Raw genomic sequence first — 24,250 nt, forward strand, 5'->3', positions numbered from 1 at the left:
AAATATTGACTGCCAACATTGTGTGTTGAGATTACTGTAATCTTCAATTAAGATGGGAATGTGAATCACCAAGATTGTATGCTGAGGTGGTTGAGATCTTCAATTGGTAGTATTGTCTATTGGGAGGTGATGGATATCCATAATCAATATTATTTATAACAATAACTTCTTCTTTTTTTTTTTTGGTAAAGATGTTATAGCTTCAGTTCTGTCTAATTATGAGCTTTCTGCTATGATTTTTCATTTGGACTTATTTGTTTTCCTGTTTTTTCTTTACCTGTTGCATTCCGGATTATCCTGAGATTTCAGTTTACTCCAGCATTAGGAAATTACATATTTTAACATTTGATGTCATATTTTCATCCCTCTTATGTGTAGGCAAATCAATTATTATGATTAGATATAATAATATTAATGACAAAAATTTAAACATCCAACTAATAAAACTTAAAATTGTTTAATTAAAGGAGATTCATGAGAGAATAAATAGGAATGAAAATATGAGAGAGAATACAGGGAGAAATTCATGGATCGTGAATTAGTTTTTAAATAGAATTTAACCTTTTATTCCTTAAAATTAAAACTAGGGGTTTAATGATAACCTATTAGATTATGATTAAGAATGACATTTGTACCCATAATCTATATCTTAAATTTTTATTTTTAATTTTTGGAGGGGGCGAAATAGTGGTATTTCACACGTAAAGTGAGAAAAATTAGGCATATATGTAGGGATTTTTAAATTTCCAAAAATCGAGGGGATAAACACTCAATTTATCATAAATTAATTTAAAAAATCAATGATTATTCCTTAAAATTAGGGGTTTAATGATAACCATTAGATTATGATTAAGAATGACATTTGTACCCATAATCTATATCTTAATTTTTTATTTTATTTTTTATTTTTGGAGGGGCCGAATAGTGATATTTCAAACGTGAGAAAGATTAGGCAAATATATAGGGATTTTTAAAATTCAAAAAGTCCAGGGATAAACACTGAAGTTATCATAAATTAATTTTTAAAAAATCAATGATTATGATTAGAAATAATAATATTAATGGCAGAAATTTAAACATCTAACTAATAAAACTTAAAATTAAAATTGCTATTAATATGAAAGGAAACTTTATGAGAAAGTGTAGAGATTCAAAAATTAAATGAATATGATTAGATATAATAAAATTGATAGCTGAAATTCTAAATGAGATTTAAATTTCCATTAATATGAATGAGATTGTAGGAAAAAAGGTGAAGGGCTTAAAAAAGAAAAATCAATGACTATGATTAGATCTGATAAAATCAATGGCTGAATTCTAACGAGATTCAAATTGCTATTAATAGAGTCAAATTTTAGGAGAAAAAAAGAACAACTAAATAAAAAAATAAAATTATGCTTTATGAAAATAATACTAGAAAAATCGTGAGTGAGAGAGAGAGAGAGGAATAATTTAAGAAAGAGAGTGAATACTGACAAGTATAGAGAAGATTTCAGAAAATTCCAATGTCTACTAAGTACTCCAATATTTTGTGAGACTTGTGAGGGAAAAAAAAAAACAATAGGAATGAAAGAGGAGATTCATGAGAGAGTAAATTAGAATGAAAATATGAGAGATAATATAGGGAGAAATTCATGGATCGTGACTTAGTTCTTAATTAGAATTTAACCTTTTATTCCTTAAAATTAGGGGTTTAATGATAACCATTAGATTATGATTAAGAATGATATTTGTATCCATAATCTATATCTTAAATTTTTTTTTAATTTTTGGAGGGGGCCAAATAGTGGTATTTCACACTGTAAAGTGAAAAAAATTAGGCAAATATGTAAGGATTTTTAAAATTCCAAAAATACAGGGGATAAACACTTAATTTATCATAAATTAATTAAAAAAATATATGATTATGATTATAAATAATAATATTAATTGCAGAAATTTAAACATCTAACTAATAAAACTTAAAATTAAAATTGTCATTAATAAAAATGGAAACTTTAAAGTGTAGAAATTCAAAAATAAAATAAAATGATTGTGATTAGATATAATAAAATTGATAGCTGAAATTTTAAACGAGATTTAAATTTCCATTAATAGGTATGAAGTTGTAGGAAAAAAGTTGAAGGACTAAAAATAATTAAAATCAATGACTATGAATAGATATGATAAAATCAATGGCTGAATTCTAATGAGATTTAAATTGCTATTAGTAGAGTCAAAGTTTAGGAGAAAGAAAGAACAACTAAATAAAAAAATAAAATTATGCTTTATGAAAATAATACTAGAAAAATCGTGAGTGAGAGAGAGAGAGGAATAATTTAAGAAAGAGAGTGAATACTGATAAATATAGAGAAGATTTCAGAAAATTCCAATGTCTACTAAGTACTCCAATATTTTGTGAGACTTGTGAGGAAAAAAAAACAATAGGAATAAAAGAGGAGATTCATGAGAGAGTAAATTAGAATGAAAATATGAGAGATAATATAGGGAGAAATTTGTGAGACGTGTGAGAAAAAAACAAAAACAATAGGAATAAAATAGGAGATTCATGAGAGAGTAAATTGGAATGAAAACATGAGAGAGAATATATGGAGAAATTCATGGATCGTGACTTAGGTTTTAATTAGAATTTAACCTTTTATTCCTTAAGACTAGGGGTTTAATGATAATCATTAGATTATAATTAAGAATGACATTTGTATCCATAATATATATCTTAAATTTTTATTTTTAATTTTTTGAAGGGGCCAAATAGTAGTATTTCACACATTTTCAACACAAAATCAGAAAATCAATTATATATATTACCATATAACCTTACAAATGTAATGAAATTTATATCCTTTGCAGGCTATTCTTGGTTTCAACATTTCACTTCTGAATTCACGTAAGTTCTTTCATTTTAATCAAGTGGATCACCTCTAAAGGTATGTTAATCTTGTCGGTAAAATATGTATTTAAATTTAAATGAAAATCTGTTTAGATTTTTATGTATTTATATATTTTCTTTGCAATTATTCTACGCATTGCATGTCTGGTTTTATTTATTGACAAAAGTTGTAGCCTCTTCACTCAGATATTTTTGTTTATTTTTGGAGTTAAGTGTTTCATCCTCTTATTTTGATGACACACACACCATTTTATTTAGCAGCCGCTTTTGTTGTACTTTTACTTCAAAAAATACATTTTTCTTATAAGGAACTTTTTCCTTTTATGCTATACTCCAATCCCATAGACTCATAATTCTATAGGCAATGAATTAGTTGATTATCTTCTTTTAATATTGTACTAATCTTTTTTTATTCCAATTGGTTATCATTCCATATTTTAACTAAAATTAATGTTAGTTTCTTATATTTTGCAATTATATCTCAAATTAAAGAATATACACTACAAACCACCAAACATGCAACATTAGTTAGACCCTTAACCAATCAAAACCATCATTATCTATTGTGAAAAACTTGAAAAATTAAATTTAGAACTCAAATAAAAGGATAATAATAGAAACAACATAAAATAAATAGAATTCAATATTACAACTATTATATATATATATATATATCACATTTGATGTTTATGTTCAACTTTAAAATATATTGTACAACTATACCATAGAACCATAATCAAAATTCAAACGTATAGCCAGGATGACAAAAACAAATGTAGAATTAACGACTTAGCAGCTTATGAAGAAGATGTAGAATTACAGTTGATGCTATAGCAAAAACAAATCACAACATACCAGAACAATCGAGGACCAGGAAGAATAATGAAAGATTGCATTCATGGATTCGGAGGTTAGTGCAAATAACAAATTCTTAAAAAAAAATTAAATAACCAATACAATTAAAATCAAAATGAATCGTATAAAATTATTTAATACAACTGATTGTTGACACAGGGGACAATAATTCAAGGTGTGATGTTCAACCAAACAGTAGACAAATACGAAGAAATGCTACAAGAGAAAAAGACATACATCATCACAAAACCAATCATAAAAAAAGTCAGTACCAATTTTATCAACATTTATAAGGATTTGGAAATAGCATTCAACAGAGACTCAACAATAGAAGAAGCGGTGGACCAAATCAATCCAAATTTATTCCAGCACAACTTCAAAGCTCTTGATGCAATAGAGGCACAATACGAAAAGAAAAATCTCATAATTTGTAAGGACTCAAAACAATAAATCATAATTTAGAATTTATCATTACTTTAATATTATATACTACAAATTGACATTCTAATTCAAACAGATGTGATTGCAATTCTAACAAAAATGCAAAGGCTTATCAACATCGATGACATCGAGTTAAAATAGACTTGCATATATGCAGCAAAGAGTAAGGTTACAACATTATAAAATTACTATTATTATAAAATATAAAAAAATCATATGATTATTCTTTTCTGAAATTGTTAACAGGTTAGACCACATGACAGTAACAGTGTAGGGAAACAATGCAACAGTTCTTGTCAACATACAACAAAAAAATACAGTAGCATCAAAAGTTATACTAATGAAATTTATTCCAACATTAGGAAAACTATCACTGTCAACAACAGGAGCAACAACACTTGAGATCAACCCAGAAATACCTGAGACAGAAGAACTATACTTAACTGGTATTCATTGTTATTGTAAACATATTATTATCAAATTACATACTTGTGCAAAACATTAAACAAAAATTGTTTTTATGTTACGATGATAAGTCTACAACGAAACCGGAATGAAGAAAAACTGATCAGTTAGCTTTATTGTACTTTAAGTATAAAGATGTTGAACAGGTAATTTAAAAAAATCTTATGCAAGAAGAGCAAGACTCATTCAAGGTATAATAACTATAACTTCTTATTATTATATTATAATCATCAAATTATACAAATACGTAAATGTGAAAAGATTATTCAAAAAAAAAATTCCCTTCCTAGAAACAACACTACTATATTTATGGAATAGTGTTGGGAGTTGTTGACATTGAGGAACTATGGTACAATGCGTGCAACAAATGCAACAAAATGATACAACTCCAGAAAGAAGAAGCTACATGTGCCAAATGTGGAAACAACATATCATACTACAAAAGGTAATAATATCTTACCAAAATCTACAAATATTGTCAATTTTATAATCATATTTCAATAGCTAACAACAACGTTCGTTATCCTACAAGTACATGCTTAAATTCCAAGTGTCAGGTGGAATTGAGAAATTTTACATTACCATTTTCGACGAAGCTGAAATGCTATTGAAATGTGCTGCAACTGAATATACAGCCCGATTAAAAGAGGTAAAAAATCATAAATACCCGTCATTAAATTCGTTATTGAATTTAATTATTATGAGAAACTTATACACTAATAATTTATTGCAGAACCAAGAAATCCTTCATCAATTCATCTCAAAGATTTGCAGCTTCTATTTCAAGATAGACAACTCAAATAAACAAAGTAGACCAAGAGAAAATATTGTTGCAGAAAGAATCAAATTAGCAAAACATGTAGATATAGAAGCAACAGCAAATGTACCAGAGGAGAACCCAAGGTGGAGGAAGATTAAAATTGAGAATTCATAAAAGTTGGAATAACTTCTCCAAAATACTGTTTCGGATATTAATTTCAGATTTTTATCTTTAAATATATTGTAATCTGTTTAGTGAATACTTTATTAATATCATAATTATAGTTTAACATGTTTACCAATTCTTAATTCATCAAAAAAAAAAATTAGGGTAACAAGAATGGAGTAATAGTAACAGTAGACTATGATTTAATTAATTACTTAATTAGTTGGACTTCTTCATAACCCAACCAATTGAGGATGTTCCCAAACTACAGCTACAACCCTCTATGGTTATCTAATTTTATATCACCATCTATTACTGTTGTTGCTTCTAGTAATAATAACACTGACTAATTGACATTGGTCCAATAGCAAGACCAGTTCCACAGCCATAGCAGGATACCATAAAACATTGTCCTCACTTCACACACTTCCTAAATTTTATAGCACCAAACCTATTTCCATGATTTTGACCAACATTATAAATATCCAACCCATTGATTAGGTTCGTTGAAAGCAAAATAATTGATTCCACAATCCAACGTGCATAAGGAGCTACTCTGTTCCCACTCTAAAATAGATGGTTTAGCTTTGTACCTATAAATACTTTATATTCAATTTAGGAAAATACCAAAATAATATCCACCAGGAGCAAAGGGAGGCATTATGGTTAGAAATTATTTGTTTTGTTACTTCCTTTACTATCAATTTGCATAAAAAAAAAAAAACCCCATAACAAGAGAAGAGAGAAAACCAATAGTCATTTTTCGAATTAAGTTTTTGACTAATTGTTTATCTCCCATATTATACAAAGATTTCTTTCTCTCTACTAATCATTTTGTACCATACTTAATGTCTAAATTATCAAATTAGGTTGTCTACTTTACATTACACATTATTAATATGTTGGATTGAATAAATATTCATTTTATTTGTCATCATTTTTTAGCATGTTAAACTTAAATTATTTCATCTTCAGTACATACAGATTATCATGAATTTCATGATCATTACATGTTATTATACAGTTTATTCAAAACAATTATTATTTATTACACCATTATAACATGTCGACATAATAATCAACCATATCATAATGCAAAATCTATTACACAGTACAAAATCCACAGTAACGTAAATGCATAATGAGATACAAAATCTTCCTAAATAATTACCTTTCAATTTTGCTGTCCAGAGTAAACCACAATGCAGTGGACAAATAAGCGTTCGGAAAATCAAAAGCAAAAATACAATGAATTTAAAATGCTAAAAATGGCACAGCACAAGAAGCCAAAAGAGCAGAAAAACAGTTGAATATTCTAACACAATATAACGAAAGTTCAACTTCATCAAATCAAAATGACAATGAATCACAAATTATAGAAGGTAAGACAAATCACTTTCCATTATACCTGTAATTTAATCGAAAGATTTTGTATAAATTTTGCACCAAACTAACGTATTATTTGAATATGACAGATTTGGAACTACAATGCTCCGACATGCATATACTAAAAAAAGTACCACCATACACATACTGTGGAGCAAAGAAATTCCAATACGAACCTCCTTCATTTTGTTGCTCAAATGGAAATGTAGTACTAGCATCAACGACAATTCCAAATGACCTATGTGAGCTTTTCACCAATGAAACAACATAAAGTTGAGATTTCAGAAGGTATATACGGGCATATAATAGTATTTTTTCATTTACTTCTTTCGGAGTACATGTTGATAAAGAACTAACTAATGCAAAAGGAGGAGTTTACACATTCAGAGCTTAAGGACAAATCTATCATGAACTGCCTCCAATAATACCAGGAAAAGAGTGCCCATGCTATTTGCAATTGTATATCTTCAACACAGATAATAAGCTGGAAAATAGATTGAAGATACTTCAAGACATGAAATTAAAAGAGCCAATAGTGTTAAAAATCATGGAAATCCTTTCGAATAATCCATATGCAAGATTCTTCAGAAGTTTGAAAGATGTTGGTTCTCTAGAGTCTCGTGAAATAGTACTAAAGAGTGACATCAATTTGGACCAAAGAGTGTATAACAAGCCTACAGTTGATCAAGTAGCAGGCATATGGATTGAAAAAAAAAAAAAAAAAAAAAAAAAAAGAAAAAAAAAAAAAAAAAAGGGGAAAAAAAAAAAATTTGTTTTTTTTTTATAAAAAAAAGGGGGGGGGGGGGGCAAAAAAAAAAAAAAACACAAACCCAATCCCACCCCCATTCCCTGCGGGGGGGGCCCTTTTCCAGGGGGGCCCCAGAGGCAGGTCCGTCGGAGGGATTATGATCAGACCGGGTTCATACCTGGTCCGACCCTCGACCCCGGTCGAGACGGAAAGAACCGATTCGCTCCTGAGCAAACCGGATTCAAAAGATGGCTTGCTGAAGAAGAAAGCCTATTCGGCTGCAAGCGTGCCCTAATCCTACTTATGGATTAGGGTAATCACCCTAATGATGGCAGACTCGAATTGACGGCTGCGGATAATCATTATCGAAGGGATAAACATCGTATAACCTAAAGGTTATCTCAGGAGTCCTCTACTAGTCCAAACTAGTAGAAGTCTATTGCTCAACGGATCTCACTGATAAGATCCAACGACTACCCGAAGAAGGCTCAAGTGCATCCAACGAAAGAGATTCGAAGGTACACTCTATATAAACCTCACTACCATACAAGGTGGAGGGATCGATCGAAAAGAATATTATCTGAGACTCAGGTTCAGATACATACTGATAGACCTAAACTATCGCCGATCTCGCTATCTAGATCACCTTTCCCAGCTCTTCATTCCTTAGCTCGCGCTTCTAGCAGCCGCCGTTTGTGATTAAGTTCATCAATTGACTTAGCCTTCGGAGGTGGACTCCCAACCCCAGCCGGTCGGGCCACATCCGACGCTTTCGTTTGGCAGACATCACGTGGAGATCCAAGGGCTGAGCAGATTTTGGACGCATCAATTGGCGCCGTCTGTGGGAAACGACTTGAAAAGCCATGGTGACTAGATCAGCAGCCGCAGCAGCCGCTGCACAACGCAATTCCGGTGTTCAGATACCTGGAGTGAATAATCCAGATATTCCCCAGGAAAGCCAAAATCCTATCGAGGTGGATGGTGGCCAGGGAGGACGTAATCCTCCTCCCCGATACAATCCAAGATCAATTGGATCAGGTAAAGATTCAACTCTTGGAGGTGAGCCAAGCACTCCGCATGCTCACCGCGACGAGTGGTTTTACCACAAGAGCCCGATCAGCGCGATTCAGGGAGACGTGCATTGCCACGTGACCGGAGACTCGGTCGAAGACCGGAATATTGATCAGAATTTCCGTGAAGGAGACCGAGGACTTCGGAGGATCGATGATCAACCGAGGCGAGACGATCGGTTCGACAGACCGCAAGAGAGTACAACTGATTCAAACACAAGGTTGGATACAGGGGTAAGAACTCACTCACCCACCGTCGAAGAACCGCTTCGTGATGATCGAGCAGTTCGTGACGAGAGGAATGCTCGGGAAGGACGGGCTGTTCGTGATGATCGAGTAGCACGGGATGATCGTGTTAATCGAGGTCGTGATCATATTGCTCGAAGATCACCCGACCCGCATTGGTCAAGAATTGGCCAACATCAATGAGAAATTAGGGCAGTTGGCTAAGGGAAGAATAACCGAGGATATTTACTCACCATTCGGAAGACTCCCTTTGCTGAGCCAATTGCGGGATATCGGTTTCCCCATAACTTCCGTTTGCCTACCTTCTCAACATTCGATGGCTCCGGAGATCCAACAGCTCACATCGGCTATTACCAATGCAGACCATGGCGCTTTCAGTAATTCGATGAAATTTTATGCAGGGTTTTTGGTTCATCTCTAATCCGGAGCAAAGACAAAAGTGGTTTTCTAACCTCCCTCTCGAAGGATCGTAAACTTTGACGAATTGGCGCGCCAATTCATAGGGCGATTCCAGAGTGGGATACAGGTCAAGAAAACGGAAGAAACCTTGTTTATTGTCAAACAAGGAAAGAGCGAATCGATCGTAGAGTTTCTCAAAAGATTCAACAAAGTGACGATGGAGATAGAAAACTTGGATGAACAAGTAGCCGTAATCGCTCTATTCACGGGACTCACTAATCGGAAACTCCCCGGAGTTATTACTACAGGATATGCCTCGCGACTTATGCCGAGTTGGTACAGAGATGCCGAAGCAGGCTGAAGTCATGGAGATTCTAGATGCGCGCCAAGGAGATAATAAAGTCTCCAATAAGGAACAAAAGGCTCCTGAGCAGAAAGCAGAAGCCAAAGAAAAATGTTCGCGATCGGGTTGGAAAATCCCAGCCTTGGCGCCAAAGGTCCCCCGGTAAAAGTGAGTACACTCCATTGAATGCTCCTCGGGCTGATATTTTGAATATCCTCAAAAGAAAAAATATTTTAAAGTGGCCGCCTAAAATTCTTTTGAAACCCGGAGAGCAGCAGGATCGGGAAAAGTATTGCCGATTCCACAAGGACTATGGTCATTATACTAATGACCGTCGTCATCTCAAGGCGATATTGAGAGATTGATATCTCAGGGACATCTGTCCAGTTTTGTTAGCAGGAGAAGGGAGGAGCCACGTGAGCCACGTGCGGCTGCTCCAAAGAGGGATCGTTCGGTTAGTTCGGAACGATCAAGGGAGGCCCCGAAGTCTAAGAAAGGCAAGGAGGTGATTGAAGCTACTAGGTCACCGATCCTTACCATCTTCGGAGGACCAGAGCCCGAATCACTCCGGAGTCTCGAAAACAAAATCCAAATTTGTTGGAACCGGAGAGACGCAGAAGCGGAAGAAGCTGAATGGTGAAGATTCTATCACCTTTAGCGAGGAAGACGAAAGAGACGTTTGTTTACCTCATGATGATGCTATAGTCATCAAGGTAGAGATTGCACGGCGGGAAGTGCATAGAGTTTTGATTGATACAGGGTCTTGCAGCTGACCTAATTTCCTACGAAGTGTATCAAAAATTGAAGGTGGATCAGGACTTGATGAAACCTTCATCCACACATCTATATGGCTTTGCAGGGTCATCTACAGTGGCGGAAGGATCGGTCCAGTTGGATTTATCCATTGGAAGTTTTCCTAAGGAAACAACTGTCCGAATCAATTTTTTGGTGGTTCGAGAACTACCAGCCTATAATATGATTCTCGGGCGACCATCTTTATCCAAGATAGGTGCTATTGTTTCAACAAAACACCTGAAGATAAAATTCCCGACCGATATGGGAATTGGTCAAGTCTCCTCTCGACTGTAAGATCTCTCGGCAGTGTTATGTTGCCTATTTAAAAGACAAGGAGGGCCCGAGGAAGGTAACGCCCTCCCCATAGAAGTTCGAGATGATCGGGAAGAGACAGAGATGCAAAGACCCGAACCAAAGGAGAAGCTGGAGCAAATTCAGCCGTGTACCGAGGATAAGAAAAAGATTACTTATATCGGGTCCGAACAAATGGAAGAGTTTAAAGATGAGTTGAAGTTATTTCTTCAACAGAATAAAGATGTATTCGCATGGTCTCACCGAGGACATGCCCGGAATCGATCGGGCCATTGCAGAGCACAAACTCGGATAGACCCTAAGGCGAAACCAAGGATACGTAAAAGAAGAAATTTCTCCATTGAAAAGTATGAAGCCGTTCGAAGCGAAGTTGAAAAACTTAAGAATTCTGGTTTCATAGAACCAATTGAGTGCCCAACTTGGTTGGCCAACGTGGTGATGGTGAAAAAGGCGAATGGGAAGTGGAGGATGTGTACAGACTACACAGATCTAAACAAAGCTTGCCCGAAAGATTGCTACCCGTTGCCTCGGATTGACCTCTTGATAGATGCGATCGCAGGATATGAAACTTTAAGTTTCATGGATGCCTACTCAGTGGTATAATCAGATCCTTATGAATAAGGAGGATGAGAAGTATACGGCTTTCATGACCGATCGTGAGAGCTATTATTACAAGGTCATGCCTTTTGGCCTCAAGAATGCAGGAGCAACATATCGTAGGGCCGTCAACAAGATTTTCAAAGAGCCGATAGGAAAGAATGTTGAAGCTTATGTTGACGACATGCTAGTGAAAAGCTTTACAAAAGCAAATCATATTGCAGATTTGATCGAGGTTTTCTCAAGACTAAGGAAACATCAAATGAAGCTAAACCCGGAAAAAATGTGCCTTTGGAGTCTCCTCGGGCAAATTTTTGGGCTTCATGGTATCACAGAGGGGAATTGAGGCTAATCCCGCCAAAATACAAGCTCGATTGATATGGAGGCTCCCAAAACCGTTCGGGATGTACAAGTGTTTGACAGGAGAGTTGTCGCTTTAAATCGATTTATCTCCAAGTCCTGAGAGAAATGTTTGCCTTTCTTCAAGGCACTTAAAGACCCGAAGGGCAGTAAGGAAGCAAAGTGGATCGAAGAGTGCCGTAAAGCTTTCGAGGAATTAAAAGAAGCACTTGGACAACCACCGATCTTGTCCGGACTGAGAGAAGGGGGAAATATTACAGCTATATCTAGCGACGTCCCTTTCGGCGGTCGGTGCAAGACTTGTTCGGGAGAAAGATAAAAAACAAGTGGCCGATTTACTATGTAAGCCACGTGTTGCTAGATGCGGAGACGAGATATTCGCAGATTGAGAAGCAGGCTCTGGCTCTCATGATGGCCGCCAGGAAGCTAAGGCCATATTTTCAGGCTCATCCAATTGAGGTATTTACAACTTTTCCTCTTAGTAAAGTTCTTAACAAACCTGATTTGTCCGGAAGGATGGTGTCCCGGTCGGTTGAGCTCAATGAGTTCCAAGTGAGCTTTAAGCCCGGAACTCGCAATCAAAGCTCGTGCATTAGCCGACTTTGTAGTAGAAACTACCGCACCAAGTGGAACCCACCATTGAGGATCCCATTATACCAACCACTTGGGAGGTATATGTGGACGGTTCGAGTAATAAAGATGGAGCAGGAGCTGGAATTCTATTAAAAAGTCCAGCAGGATTTATTATTCGATATGCTTTGAGATTTGCATTTGATGCAAGTAATAACGGCTGCAATATGAGGCTTCGATAGCAGGACTTCGGTTGTCAAAAGCATTAGCTATTGCAGATGTTACTATTTATAGTGACTCTCACCTATAGTCAACCAAGTCCAGGGGGAGTATGGCATTAAAGAACCACGCTTGCAAAAATATCGGGAGATAGTGCAGGCATTTCAAAACCAATTTCGAAATTTGAAGATATCTCAGATTTCGAGGAATGAAAATTCAGTGGCAGATGAGCTATCCCGACTAGCCAATGCCAAGGAAAAGAATCTAGACCCTTCGGTCTACATTGAAGAGATAACTTTTCCAAGTTATCATGAGAAAGAAATTTCTTATATTGAAGCGTAACGTTGCTGGATGGATCCAATAATCGAGTATCTAAGGGATGACAAATTACCCGAGGATCCAAAGAGAGGCAAGGTTGATCAAGATTCGATCAGCTAGATTTGTCATTCGTAATGGGAGACTATACAAAAGATCTTATGCTGGACCCCTTATGAGATGTATAGGCCCCGAAGGAGCAAAATCAGCTTTGGCTGAGGTTCATGAAGGAATTTGTGGAGCTCACATGGGTGGCCGAGCCCTGGCCCACAAAATTCTAAGACTTGGGTTATATTGGCCTAAGATCCAAGAGGCTGCTATGGACTACGTTCGTCGATGTGGTAACTCACAAATTCATGCTACAAAGATCGAAGCGCCCGGCGGAAACTATGACTTCAATTCTAAATCCCATTCCCTTTGCAATGTGGGGAATTGATATCATGGGCAAATTCACCAAGGCATCAAAGCGGACGGGAATATCCGATAGTAGCAATTGATTACTTCACAAAATGGGTAGAAGCCAGCACCGGCAGCAATTACCGAGAAAAAAGTGGAGAAATTTGTGCTTGAATCAATCATATATCGCTTTGGGATTCCAAAGATTATTGTCACCGACCATGGTACTCGGTTCGATCCGTCCACAATTTGAGCAATTCTGTGGAACATATATGATCGAGCATCGTATGTCCTCGTGGCATACCCCCAAAGCAATGGACAGGTAGAGGTTACTAACCGAACGCTACCGGAAGGAATAAAGAGAAGACTCGAAGCTGACAAAGCTTCTTGGGTCGAAGAACTTCATAATGTACTGTGGGCTTATAGAACTACGGTTCGAACACCCACAGGAGAAACTCCATTCAGGTTGGCATATGGATCCGAAGCATTGGCACCAGTGGAGATAATGGCAGGGACGTTACGGGATCGTGAGTTCGAGGAAAAAGCAAATGAACAAGGACTCGCTTGATAGTCTTGATTTGTTGGACGGTTCGGGCAAAGGCAATAGCACGAACTCAACATTATCAAAGAAGGATAGCGTCTCATTATAATACTCGAGTGAAGAATCGTCGGTACTTAGCCGGAGATTTGGTGTTGAGAAACACCCTAGCTTCCGACCCGCGTCACCAAAGAAAATTGGACCCTTCCCCGGGAAGGACCTTATATGGTTGTGAAACCGGTCGGTTCAGAGCTTACAGTGCGAAGAACGTCAATACCCAGAAAGAGTTGGATCGTTCGTGGAATGCTAGGCATCTCAAAAAGTTTTATCCTTGAGGATGATTTCAATTTTGTTCGCGATGTAATCATTTTCAACTCAATCAATGCAATTTTTGGCTTTCAACAAACTATCTTTTGATTGGGGGGCATCATACACCACATTCAAGAACAAGATCCAACTATAAGGCATCGGATGAAAATTCGTATGGGTCCTTCAACACTTATGGAAATTTTTCGAACTTTCTTAAGTCGAGGCATCGGATGAAAATCCGAGTGAGTTCCTTTTGCAAGGCGTCGGTTTGAAACCCGAGTGAGTTCCTTCGAGACTTATTGAATTTTTGAATTATCCTTAAGTAAAGGCATCGGTTTAAAACCCGAGTGAGTTCCTTCTCGTCGCTTGTATTTCTCCGGAAATCCTTAGTAAAGGCATCGGTTTAAAACCCGAGTGAGTTCCTTCTCGGACTTATTGTATTTCTCCGGAAATCCTTAAGTAAAGGCATCGGTTTAAAACCCGAGTGAGTTCCTTCTCAGACTTATTGTATTTCTCCGGAAATCCTTAAGTAAAGGCATTGTTTCAAACAACTAAGACCTAATGCAACGGCGATTCAAGTGGCTAGCAAAGTTCAAAGATAAAGTAATTTCTTATTTCTTCAAAAGATCCAAAGAGGCCAGTATCAAAACAATTACAAGAGCTGGATACAATCTTCGATCAAAGAAGAAAGTCATCATAGGTGACTGTTAAGAAGTTATACAAGATCGACGCGACTTTGCTAGAACAAACATATGAGTCAATCATTGGTGGGGATTCAAGGAAAAGAAGAGAAGAAATGAGGATTACAAAAATATTTCGGTATGCATAAAATCCTCCGCAATTTCATACTCTTTGTCCAACTTGTCCAAGAGAAGAATGGTCCTCGACCAAACTCGCATTCAAGACAAGCTCGTCATAATTGACTTCTTCCAGCGGAGAATAAACAGAGAATCTTCCAGATATTGCATAATATCCGGATCGGAAGGTGGAGGATCAATCTTATCCTTGGTCCAATCGGGAGGAGGAATACCTGTGTCGGTAAATACTTCAGGATGGCAAACAAAGACCGTAGGGGAGTCGTATCAAAATGAGGATCCTTCCTTAATATTGATTCCCATACTTCGTTCTCACCATCCCGGTACGCCCGCAAGTTATAAGCATTCAGCATATCAACAAAAGGCTTACCGTGTAAATACTTGAAGACGCAGGCTCTGCGAACATCGCTTGGAAGGGATTCGGGCAAAGGAACGACAGCTTGCCTTTCGTAACGTTTCGCATCCTTTGGCTCCCGACTTTCCAACTGTTCGTTCCAGCCGCCGGATCTTCTCCCCGGCATCATCCAAGTCCGACCGAAGACGACCAATCATCGAATTTTTTCTCTCCCGCCACCTCCCAAGCTAGATTCCGAAGGCGAGCAATCTCAACATCTTTAGCTTCAGAGATTTCCCGAAGCCTAGAAACTTCATTGCTCAATCTATCGAGCCTAGAAACCGCTTCCACTTGGTTGTGGAAGTTACCAAAGAAGACTCCCGCAAACAACTTCCGAGTTAGCAAGGAGCAGAAAAGTAATTTTTCAGAATCGAGGATAATGAAGAAGACTTACATCACCAAGTGACTTCGTAAAGACTTCATCCGGAAGTTTGGAAAGAACTGCGCTCTCGTAAGTCATTCGAGCAGCAAGACACCATTCCAACGCTCTCTCACAAACTCGTTTGACACTAATTCAGGCGAAGGATGAGAAGGATGAGCTACACCAAGAGAAGGATGAGCTTCATCACTTGTCACCCGACGGCGCTTCCTAGTGGCAAAATCCTCCAACTCGGAAGGAGAGGAGGAGGATGCCAAACAAGCACTAGAGTTAGAAATAGGAGCAGCACCTGCTGGGACCACACCTTCATCGACGCCAACATAGTTGCCTCGTATGCCCGAAGAGTCTCCTTCGGGGGTGCACCAACAAGCTCACCAGCAGAGAGCGCCGGCAGCACCATCGGCAACGGAGTGATCAAGATCTTCCCGGGAAAGACGAGCGATCACTTCGGGCAAAGGAGGCGCAGGGACGGCATCAACGTAAACTGCGGGAATCGACTTGAAGATTCACCGGCAGCGATCGCCTTACGCTTGGAGGATTCACTAGCTGAAACCACCGCACCGGCCCCAACCACCACCGACGGAACGATTTTCTTGCAAGATTTTGCTCGATAAAGTTCGGGTTGATCTTGGGAGCCACTATGCAAACAAAAAAAAAAAAAACCAGCCGTATCGATAGACAGAAATAAACGACAACAACAGGGGGAAACCCTAGTTTTCTATAACTTCCGACAAAACAACAAACTAAACCCCAAGTATAACTACCGTGCAGTTTACTCGGGGGGGAAGTGGGGAAAGAGATGAGTAATCAAAAAACTCACTTGTTCGTAAGTTGATAGAGCTGTTGTTGGAGTACGAGGAATACGGAAGCGTGCCGAAGGACGAAAGGTCGCTTTGGCACTTTAGCAAATCTAACTTGCAGAAGTCAGGATAGATGGAGAGTACCCACGAAGGCTTTAAATAGCCTCAGGTATTAAGACGACGGTTGAAGGCTAAGGACAACCGACGACCTAGATCGAAATGACGCTTCGAAATCCGCAGAAAGCAAGATCAACGGTCGGAGGGATGCCACATGGAAACATGTGGAAGCGAGCACCTGATGCAGAGATACCTCCAATCGTCGCACCGCCATTAAAATAACGGATGTATTTCCGATTCATTGGAAACAGTGAATGGTATACAAAGGCAGGAAAACGTTTGAACTTCGCAGAAGGGAAACGTGCGGACTTTGCAATAAATGAAGTATTGGGGAAGATTAATGCATCTTCCCGAAACGCATCTTCACGATTTTTCTACAAGATTATTATTCGGCGAGGAATGAAAAGTTAAGTGATAAGTTTTATCATTAATACTTTGATATTCAAGGCAAGATTTCGGCAGGAAGTGGGGAAATATAGAGGCCAACATGAAAAAAAGAAATGTCTATTCATTAAATTGAGGGTAAATCTTTACAAAAAGACAACTCCCTAAGCCTTTTCTTCATTGTTGCCCGAGGTACCCTGGTCGGGAGAACTTTTCTCAGGATCATGAGAAGAGCCTTCCTCAAGAGCGGCATCGGCTGAGTCCTCTACAAGCAACAACTTGAGACTCGGCTTGTGATTTCTCCTCCGGAAGTGCCGGCTCGTCATTCGGGTATGCCTCATATTGAGGGTCAGCTGGAAAAGGATCATCTTCTTCCTGAGCCCAGTCCGGGAGATCCATACCAACTTTCCCGAAGACCTCTTTGTGGCATACCTCACGAAAAGGAGCGGTGTCGAAGGCGGGGATCGATCCAAGGATTCGCTCCCAAACATCGTTCGCCCCCATGCGATAAGCTTGAATGTTGTAGAGACCTAGCAGCTCGGAGAAAGGTACGCTTGTTCGGGTATTTCCGAATGCACTCCTTCCGAAGCTCGGCTTTATATGCTCGGGCTTGCTAGGGATCGCCAACTTCAGATGTTCTTCGAGCTCCCTACTTTTGATTTCAAGGCTGTCACCAAACAACGTGGCAGCTGCTTTTTGCTTCCTGGCCTCGCGCTCGGCAGCAGCGGCACGAATCTTCGACGCTTCAAGGGCTTCCTTGAGGGAGATCATTTCTTCCTCATGCTTTTTCTCGCAGCTCCACGGTAGCTGCGCAAATGGTCTATTTCAGAATTGGCCTTGGCCAATTTCTCTTCACAAGTTTGCAAAGAAGGAGTCGGAGCGGACCAACCCGGCTCAATGCTTCCATGTGTTGATAAAAGCTCAACACAACATTCCTGGGAAGGCGGAAGATATCAGAAGAAGTCATAAGAAATTATGAAAATATAACTAAGCAAGAAGACCGGTACCTTGTAGATTGACTAACAAGGGAGGTGTCATCCAGGGCTTCAAACTCCCGGCGATCGAAGGAGCAAGACCGAGGGAGCTCCATTCTGCAGCTTTCTCGGGATCCCGAGTAACCCCGTCGGTCATCTTCGTGGTCCACTGGGGGGTGAAGACCTCCTCACCATCCGTCGAAGCTTTGGATTTCTTGTTGGAGGGAGCATCAATTGTGTCATGCCTCCTCTTGGTTCGGGCGGAGGAAGAGACATTAGACCTCTCCACCATCGGTTTCTTCCCTTTACCCGAAGCATCAGCTACAGGGCCCGATATTCCCCGATACCCCTATAAGAGGGGTCGGGAGAGGGAAGAGAAGCCTCTTGATCTACGGTCAAGACCCCGGGCGATCGTTGCTCGGCTGTCACAACGGCCCTAGCGGCCTTCACCCGCAGAGCTTTCGGGGTTCATTCTGGGAGGCACTGCAAAGAAGAAGGACAAGAGTCGAATTCAAAACATATCACTTCAGTCAAATCAAAGGATGATGGTTAGAAGCTCACAATGAGCCAAGCCCCAAGATCGAAGGATGGAGTTATACTCCACTTCATATCCATGTATCTCTTGATGCCACGGAATGGATTTGATCTTCCTGATGGTCGCCTCATCTTCTCCGGGATAAGGGAAGGCCCCGGTTACTCTCGGAAGAAGAAGTAAACCTCCTCCGGGTGGTTGGGAAGTTAAGATCCGATGGAGGCGCTCGACGGAAAAAAGTATCGTTCGCGCCATCTTTTGTGGTTAGAAGGGCAAGTTCCTTTGACAAGGATGCTGCCCCTCCAATCAAGTTCAGCCTTATTGCGTTTGGAAAGAAAAACCCATCCGGGAGGATGGGAGATAGAAAGAACATGAAAATATACAAAGAGAGAAAGAGATGGCGTAATGCCAAGCTCAAAACACAAACCCAAGAAGCCGACGATGAGACGCCAGCTATTGGGGAGGAGCATTCCGGGACAAATGTTCCAGTGATTCAAAACTGCGGAGAACAAAGGATTAAAAAAGGGAAAGCGAACCCCGCTTTCCAAAGTGCATCTATATACGAGAGAAAATTCACCCGAAAGGGATGAATCAACCATCTCATCGGGGTGGGGAGCCCTAACCCGATATGAGGAAGGAAGATCAAAATCTTGGACAGCTGAAAGAAGGGTTTCCTCATTGTAAATGGAGGGAACAGAGCCAGTGTCCACCATTGGACCCGGAGGTTTGAGGCTGCCTAGAAGACTCGGACAATCTTGGAAGATCCAGACTCGAGAAGGACAGAGAAGTTTCGGTTTTTCTTTCAAAACCTTTTTGAGAAACTTCAGCGAACTCTTGCCAGAGGACAGTTAGGGTTTTGTTATCACTATCCGACTGTTCGGGAGCAGGAGAGGCAAAAGCATCACTGCTATTACCAACATGGGGTACTAAAGAAGCCCTATCGTCCGCCATTACTCGTTTCTCGAAACTTACCGATTCAGAGGAGACGGAAGCTTGAGAGCGGGAAGGCGCCGAAGGCAACAACAAAGGTTCAAATTCCAGACAGGAAGAATGAAACCTACGAAGACAACGAACCGCTTTTAAAACTCCCGCACTAGTGTTCGGGAATCTGAACGATCGAGATTGATTCAAAATCAGCGATCAAGATTGAAAGACGTTTTGAAAGTTTGAACTCACGAATCTGAAATAGGAGTTCGGAAACCGTCGCTTGGATGACGTGAGCCACGACATATCAAATGCAAGGAGATATGTGGCCTTACACTCACAACGCTCAAGGAAAAGTGACCACCGCATTAAATGTGATATGACATTTAATGAAGCACGCAGAGATTATCATCTGACGACGAACCCAGTTTAAAACCAAGCCCTCGGGATCGACCGAACGCTTGGTCTGGGGGGCTCGTGATACGGAGGGATTATGATCAGACCGGGTTCATACCTGGTCCGACCCTTGACCCCGGTCGAGACGGAAAGAACCGATTCGCTCCCGAGCAAACCGGATTCAGAAGATGGCTTGCTGAAGAAGAAAGCCTATTCGGCTGCAAGCGTGCCCTAATCCTACTTATGGATTAGGGTAATCACCCTAATGATGGCAGACTCGAATTGACGGCTGCGGATAGGGGATAAACATCGTATAACCTAAAGGTTATCTCAGGAGTCCTCTACTAGTCCAAACTAGTAGAAGTCTATTGCTCAACGGATCTCACTGATAAGATCCAACGACTACCCGAAGAAAGCTCAAGTGCATCCAACGAAAGAGATTCGAAGGTACACTCTATATAAACCTCACTACCATACAAGGTGAGGGGATCGATCGAAAAGAATATTATCTGAGACTCAGGTTCAGATACATACTGATAGACCTAAACTATCGCCGATCTGCTATCTTTTTTTCTTTTTTCCCTTCCCTCGGGCTGGGGGGGGGGGGTTGGTGGGTGGGTTGTTGGTGTTGTGTTGGGGGGGGGGGGGGGGGGCGGGGGGGGGGGGGCCGGGGGGCGGGGGGGGGGTTTTGGGGGGGCGGGGGGGGGCGGGGGGGGGGGGGGGGGGGGGGGGGGGGGGGGGTAATATATATATATATATATATTTAAAAAAATTTTTTTTTTTTTTTATAAAAAATTATTTTAATTTTTTTTTCTTTGGGGTTTTTGGGGGGGGGGAAAAATTAAATATCTCCTAGATCATATTATTACTACAAGTTACAAATCAGAGCTATTGATAAAGCAATCTTGTTATACTCTAGAAGATTGCTACATCAATTTGTAGTAGACATGTACATCAATTTTGAGGCTACAATGTTAGATTTCTTCCGCTCCCGACAATCAAACATTCGAGCTGAATTGTACCAAGGAATTGTTGATAGCATATCAACTGGAGAAATAAAGGGAAATTAGGTGGGGAAGAAAATGGTCATTCCTGCTTCATTTATTGGAGGACCGAGAGACATGTGCAGACGATATCTTGATGCACTAGCTTTGGTCCAAAAATATGGTAAACCAGATCTATTCATCACTATGACTTGTAATCCCGAGTGGATTGAGATTCAAGATGAATTACAAGGATGACAAGTTCCACAAGATAGGCTAGATCTTACTGCAAGGATTTTCAGAGCGAAGTTGCACTACCTAAAAGAGCAGCTCTTTAAGAAATCAATACTTGGCAAAGTTTGTGCACACGTACATGTCATTGAATTCTAAAAAAGGGGACTACCACATGTACACATGTTAGTTTGTACATGTTAGTTATCTTCCAAAAGGAAAATAAAATCATAAATCCAGATATATTTGCAAATATGTTTGTGCAGAAATTCCAAATGCGAAAAAACAACAACAATTATATGAGAAAGTTATCAAGCATATGATGCATGGACCTTGCGGGGAACTAAACAAACATAATGCTTGCATGAGGAATGGGGTTTGTAAGAATCGTTACCCAAGATGTTACAATGAAAAAATAATGCACGGACAGGATTCATACCCAATTTACAAGAGAAGGAATAACGGAAGACAAGTCATGATAAGGAAACATCTGTTAGATAATAGATAGGTTGTCCCATACAACCTATATCTCCTAACAAGATATGATTGTCACATAAATGTTGAGATATGCTCTGGGTTGAAAGCAATTAAATATCTCTATAAGTATGTCTATAAGGGGCATGACCGTGTTGCGATTTCCTTGGCATATAACATTTAAGAGTATTTTATGGATGAAATAAAGCAATATAGAGATGTAAGGTGGGTATCAACACAAGAAGCAATGTGGAGAATCTTCGAATACAATTTAAATGAGATATTCCCTTATGTGATAAAACCTTCAGTTGCATTTACCAAACAAACAACTCGTTTGGTACTGGAAGAATAGAGATCTAACAAATGTGATTGGGTCTAATAATACCACAAGAACAATGTTGACTGAATACTTCACAATGAACATATCATGTGAAGATGTCAAGAATTATTTATACAAAGGGTTCCCAGAGAAATTTGTGTGGAACAATCAAGGAAAATGTTGGACAAGAAGAAAAATTAAGGAGGCAATTGGACGAATCAACTTGGCAAACCCAACTGAAGGAGAACGATTCTATTTGAGAGTGTTAATAAATAATATCAAAGGAGCAAAATCATTTGAGAATCTTATGTGTGTAAATGGAGAACAATGCAACACTTTTCAACAAGCAGCAAGAATGATAGGACTACTCAAAAGTGACAATGCAATCTTTGAATGCTTAAGAGATGGGGCATTATTCAACATGCCAATAATGTTCTGAAAACTTTTTGCAACCATATTGGTTTATTGTGTACCAATAGATGTTCGAAAGCTATGGGAAGAACATTTTGAAGACTTATCTGAAGACTTTACAAAAACAAATGTATGCAAAAAAGAAAAAAGTAATGAAACATTGAAAAGTGTTCATAACTTCTTACAGTCAATGGGCCATAGTATAGACCAATATGACCTCCCAGAGCTTGATGGACAAATGAATGAAACAGCTGCAAATCGTCTTAATGAAATTCAAGATGAATATGCAATCCAAATACCGAATGAAGATTATGAAGTACCATCCATAATGAATGCAGAACAGAAAAATGCATATGACAAGATTATAGAAGCAGTTAAAGCCAACACAGATGCCACATTCTTCATTGATGAACCAGGAGGAACTGAGAAAACATTTCTATACAAAGCAATACTAGCAAAAATAAGAACAAAAAATCAAATAGCAACATCGAGAGTTGCCGCTTCAATATTGCCTGGAGGGAGAACAGCTCATTTAAGATTCAAAATTCCAATTAACATTGAAGATTCAAGTATTTGCAATTTCTCCAAACAAAGTGTCATAGCTGAATTGATTCGAATAGCAAAGTTAATTATATGGAATGAAGCACCAATGGCCAAAAGGCAAGCAATTGAGTTAGTTGACAGGACATTCCAAGATATAATAGGTAATACAACACCATTCAAAGGTAAAATTTTCGTCTTCGGGGGAGACTTCAGACAAGTATTACCTATTGTACCTCGGGAACAAGAACCCAAACAAGTGGAATCTAGGTTGTTCAAATCATATTTATGGCCAACCATGCAAAAAATATAGCTCACAATAAATATGAGAGCCATCAATGATCCAACATTTTGTGCATACTTATTAAGAGTTGGAAATGGAGAAGAACCCACAGAAGATGGTGATATGATAAAACTACCAGATGAGATGTTGATCAGAATTGAAGACGAAAAGGCAGGAAAAGAACAATTAATCAAGGAAATATTTCCAGAACAACAACAACATGTCCATTCAGCAGAGGAGATTACAGATAGAGCAATTTTAGCAACTAATAATGAAATAGTTGACAACATAAATGAGATAATGATTGATCGATTCCCAGGAGAACGTCTCACATATTATAGCTATTCAACAACAGATGATGCAGACACACAATACCCTGAGGAATTTCTCAACTCATTGGCACCAAATGGATTACCACCTCATCAATTGATATTAAAAAAAAAAAATTGCCCTGTGATGCTCCTAAAAAACTTAAATCCTGCACAAGGGGAATGCAATGGAACAAGATTGGTTTGTCGACAGTTTCGAAAGAATGTCATTCTAGCTGAGATTGCAATTGGTCAGTTCAAAGGACATTTGGTTTTAATACAAAGAATACCATTATGCCCAGCAGAGAATGAAGGATATCCCTTTCGTCTAAAAAGATAGCAGTTTCCAATTCGACGAAGCTTTCCAATGACGAGTAACAAGTCACAAGGTCAAACAATACCAAAAGTTGGTATCTACCTTCCAAAACCGGTATTCTCACATGGACAATTATACGTTACATTATCAAGAGGAATCTCAATGTCAACCACAAATGTATGGATAAAAAATACCAAGAAACCATCCAAAATTCAAGAGTACACAAAGAACGTGGTCTACAAAGAAATTCTCATTCAAAGGTAATACAAACACTTCAATTTACATATAGTACTACAAATATAGTTAAATATTACTCATACCATTCATCAAAATATCCTTTACAGGATAACAAACCAATCAACATCAGGTGATTGAAAAGAAGAAACATAATACTACAAAGAAGGTAACTACCTTAATTACATCGATTTCACTACCTTCAAATAAACATGTATCTCTTATCGTTTACATACATATTCGCTTACATCAAAACT

General features: G+C 38.8%; 1 protein-coding gene across 1 annotated transcript; it reads left to right on the plus strand.

Annotated features, from left to right (window-relative positions):
• Positions 1-22,502: 22,502 nt before the first annotated feature.
• LOC149028449 (uncharacterized) lies at positions 22,503-23,783 on the plus strand. Its single transcript, XM_089153769.1, has 2 exons — positions 22,503-23,072; positions 23,166-23,783. Exons 1-2 carry the CDS (start codon positions 22,503-22,505, stop codon positions 23,781-23,783), a joined length of 1,188 nt encoding a protein of 395 aa, XP_089009895.1.
• The last annotated feature ends 467 nt before the right edge of the window (positions 23,784-24,250 follow it).

Source organism: Hakea prostrata, chromosome 1 (assembly GCF_041222555.1).
Source record: "Hakea prostrata isolate BN-2017 chromosome 1, UWA_Hpros_2, whole genome shotgun sequence".
In the NCBI taxonomy this organism is placed as follows: domain Eukaryota; kingdom Viridiplantae; phylum Streptophyta; class Magnoliopsida; order Proteales; family Proteaceae; genus Hakea; species Hakea prostrata.

Excerpts from the sequence above, each read along its gene's own strand:
- LOC149028449 (XM_089153769.1), top strand. The coding sequence starts at position 22,503 with ATGGGCCATAGTATAGACCAATATGACCTCCCAGAGCTTGATGGACAA. Across the intron at positions 23,073-23,165 it reads TCGGGGGAGACTTCAGACAA|CTCACAATAAATATGAGAGC; the intron begins GTATTACCTATT and ends CAAAAAATATAG.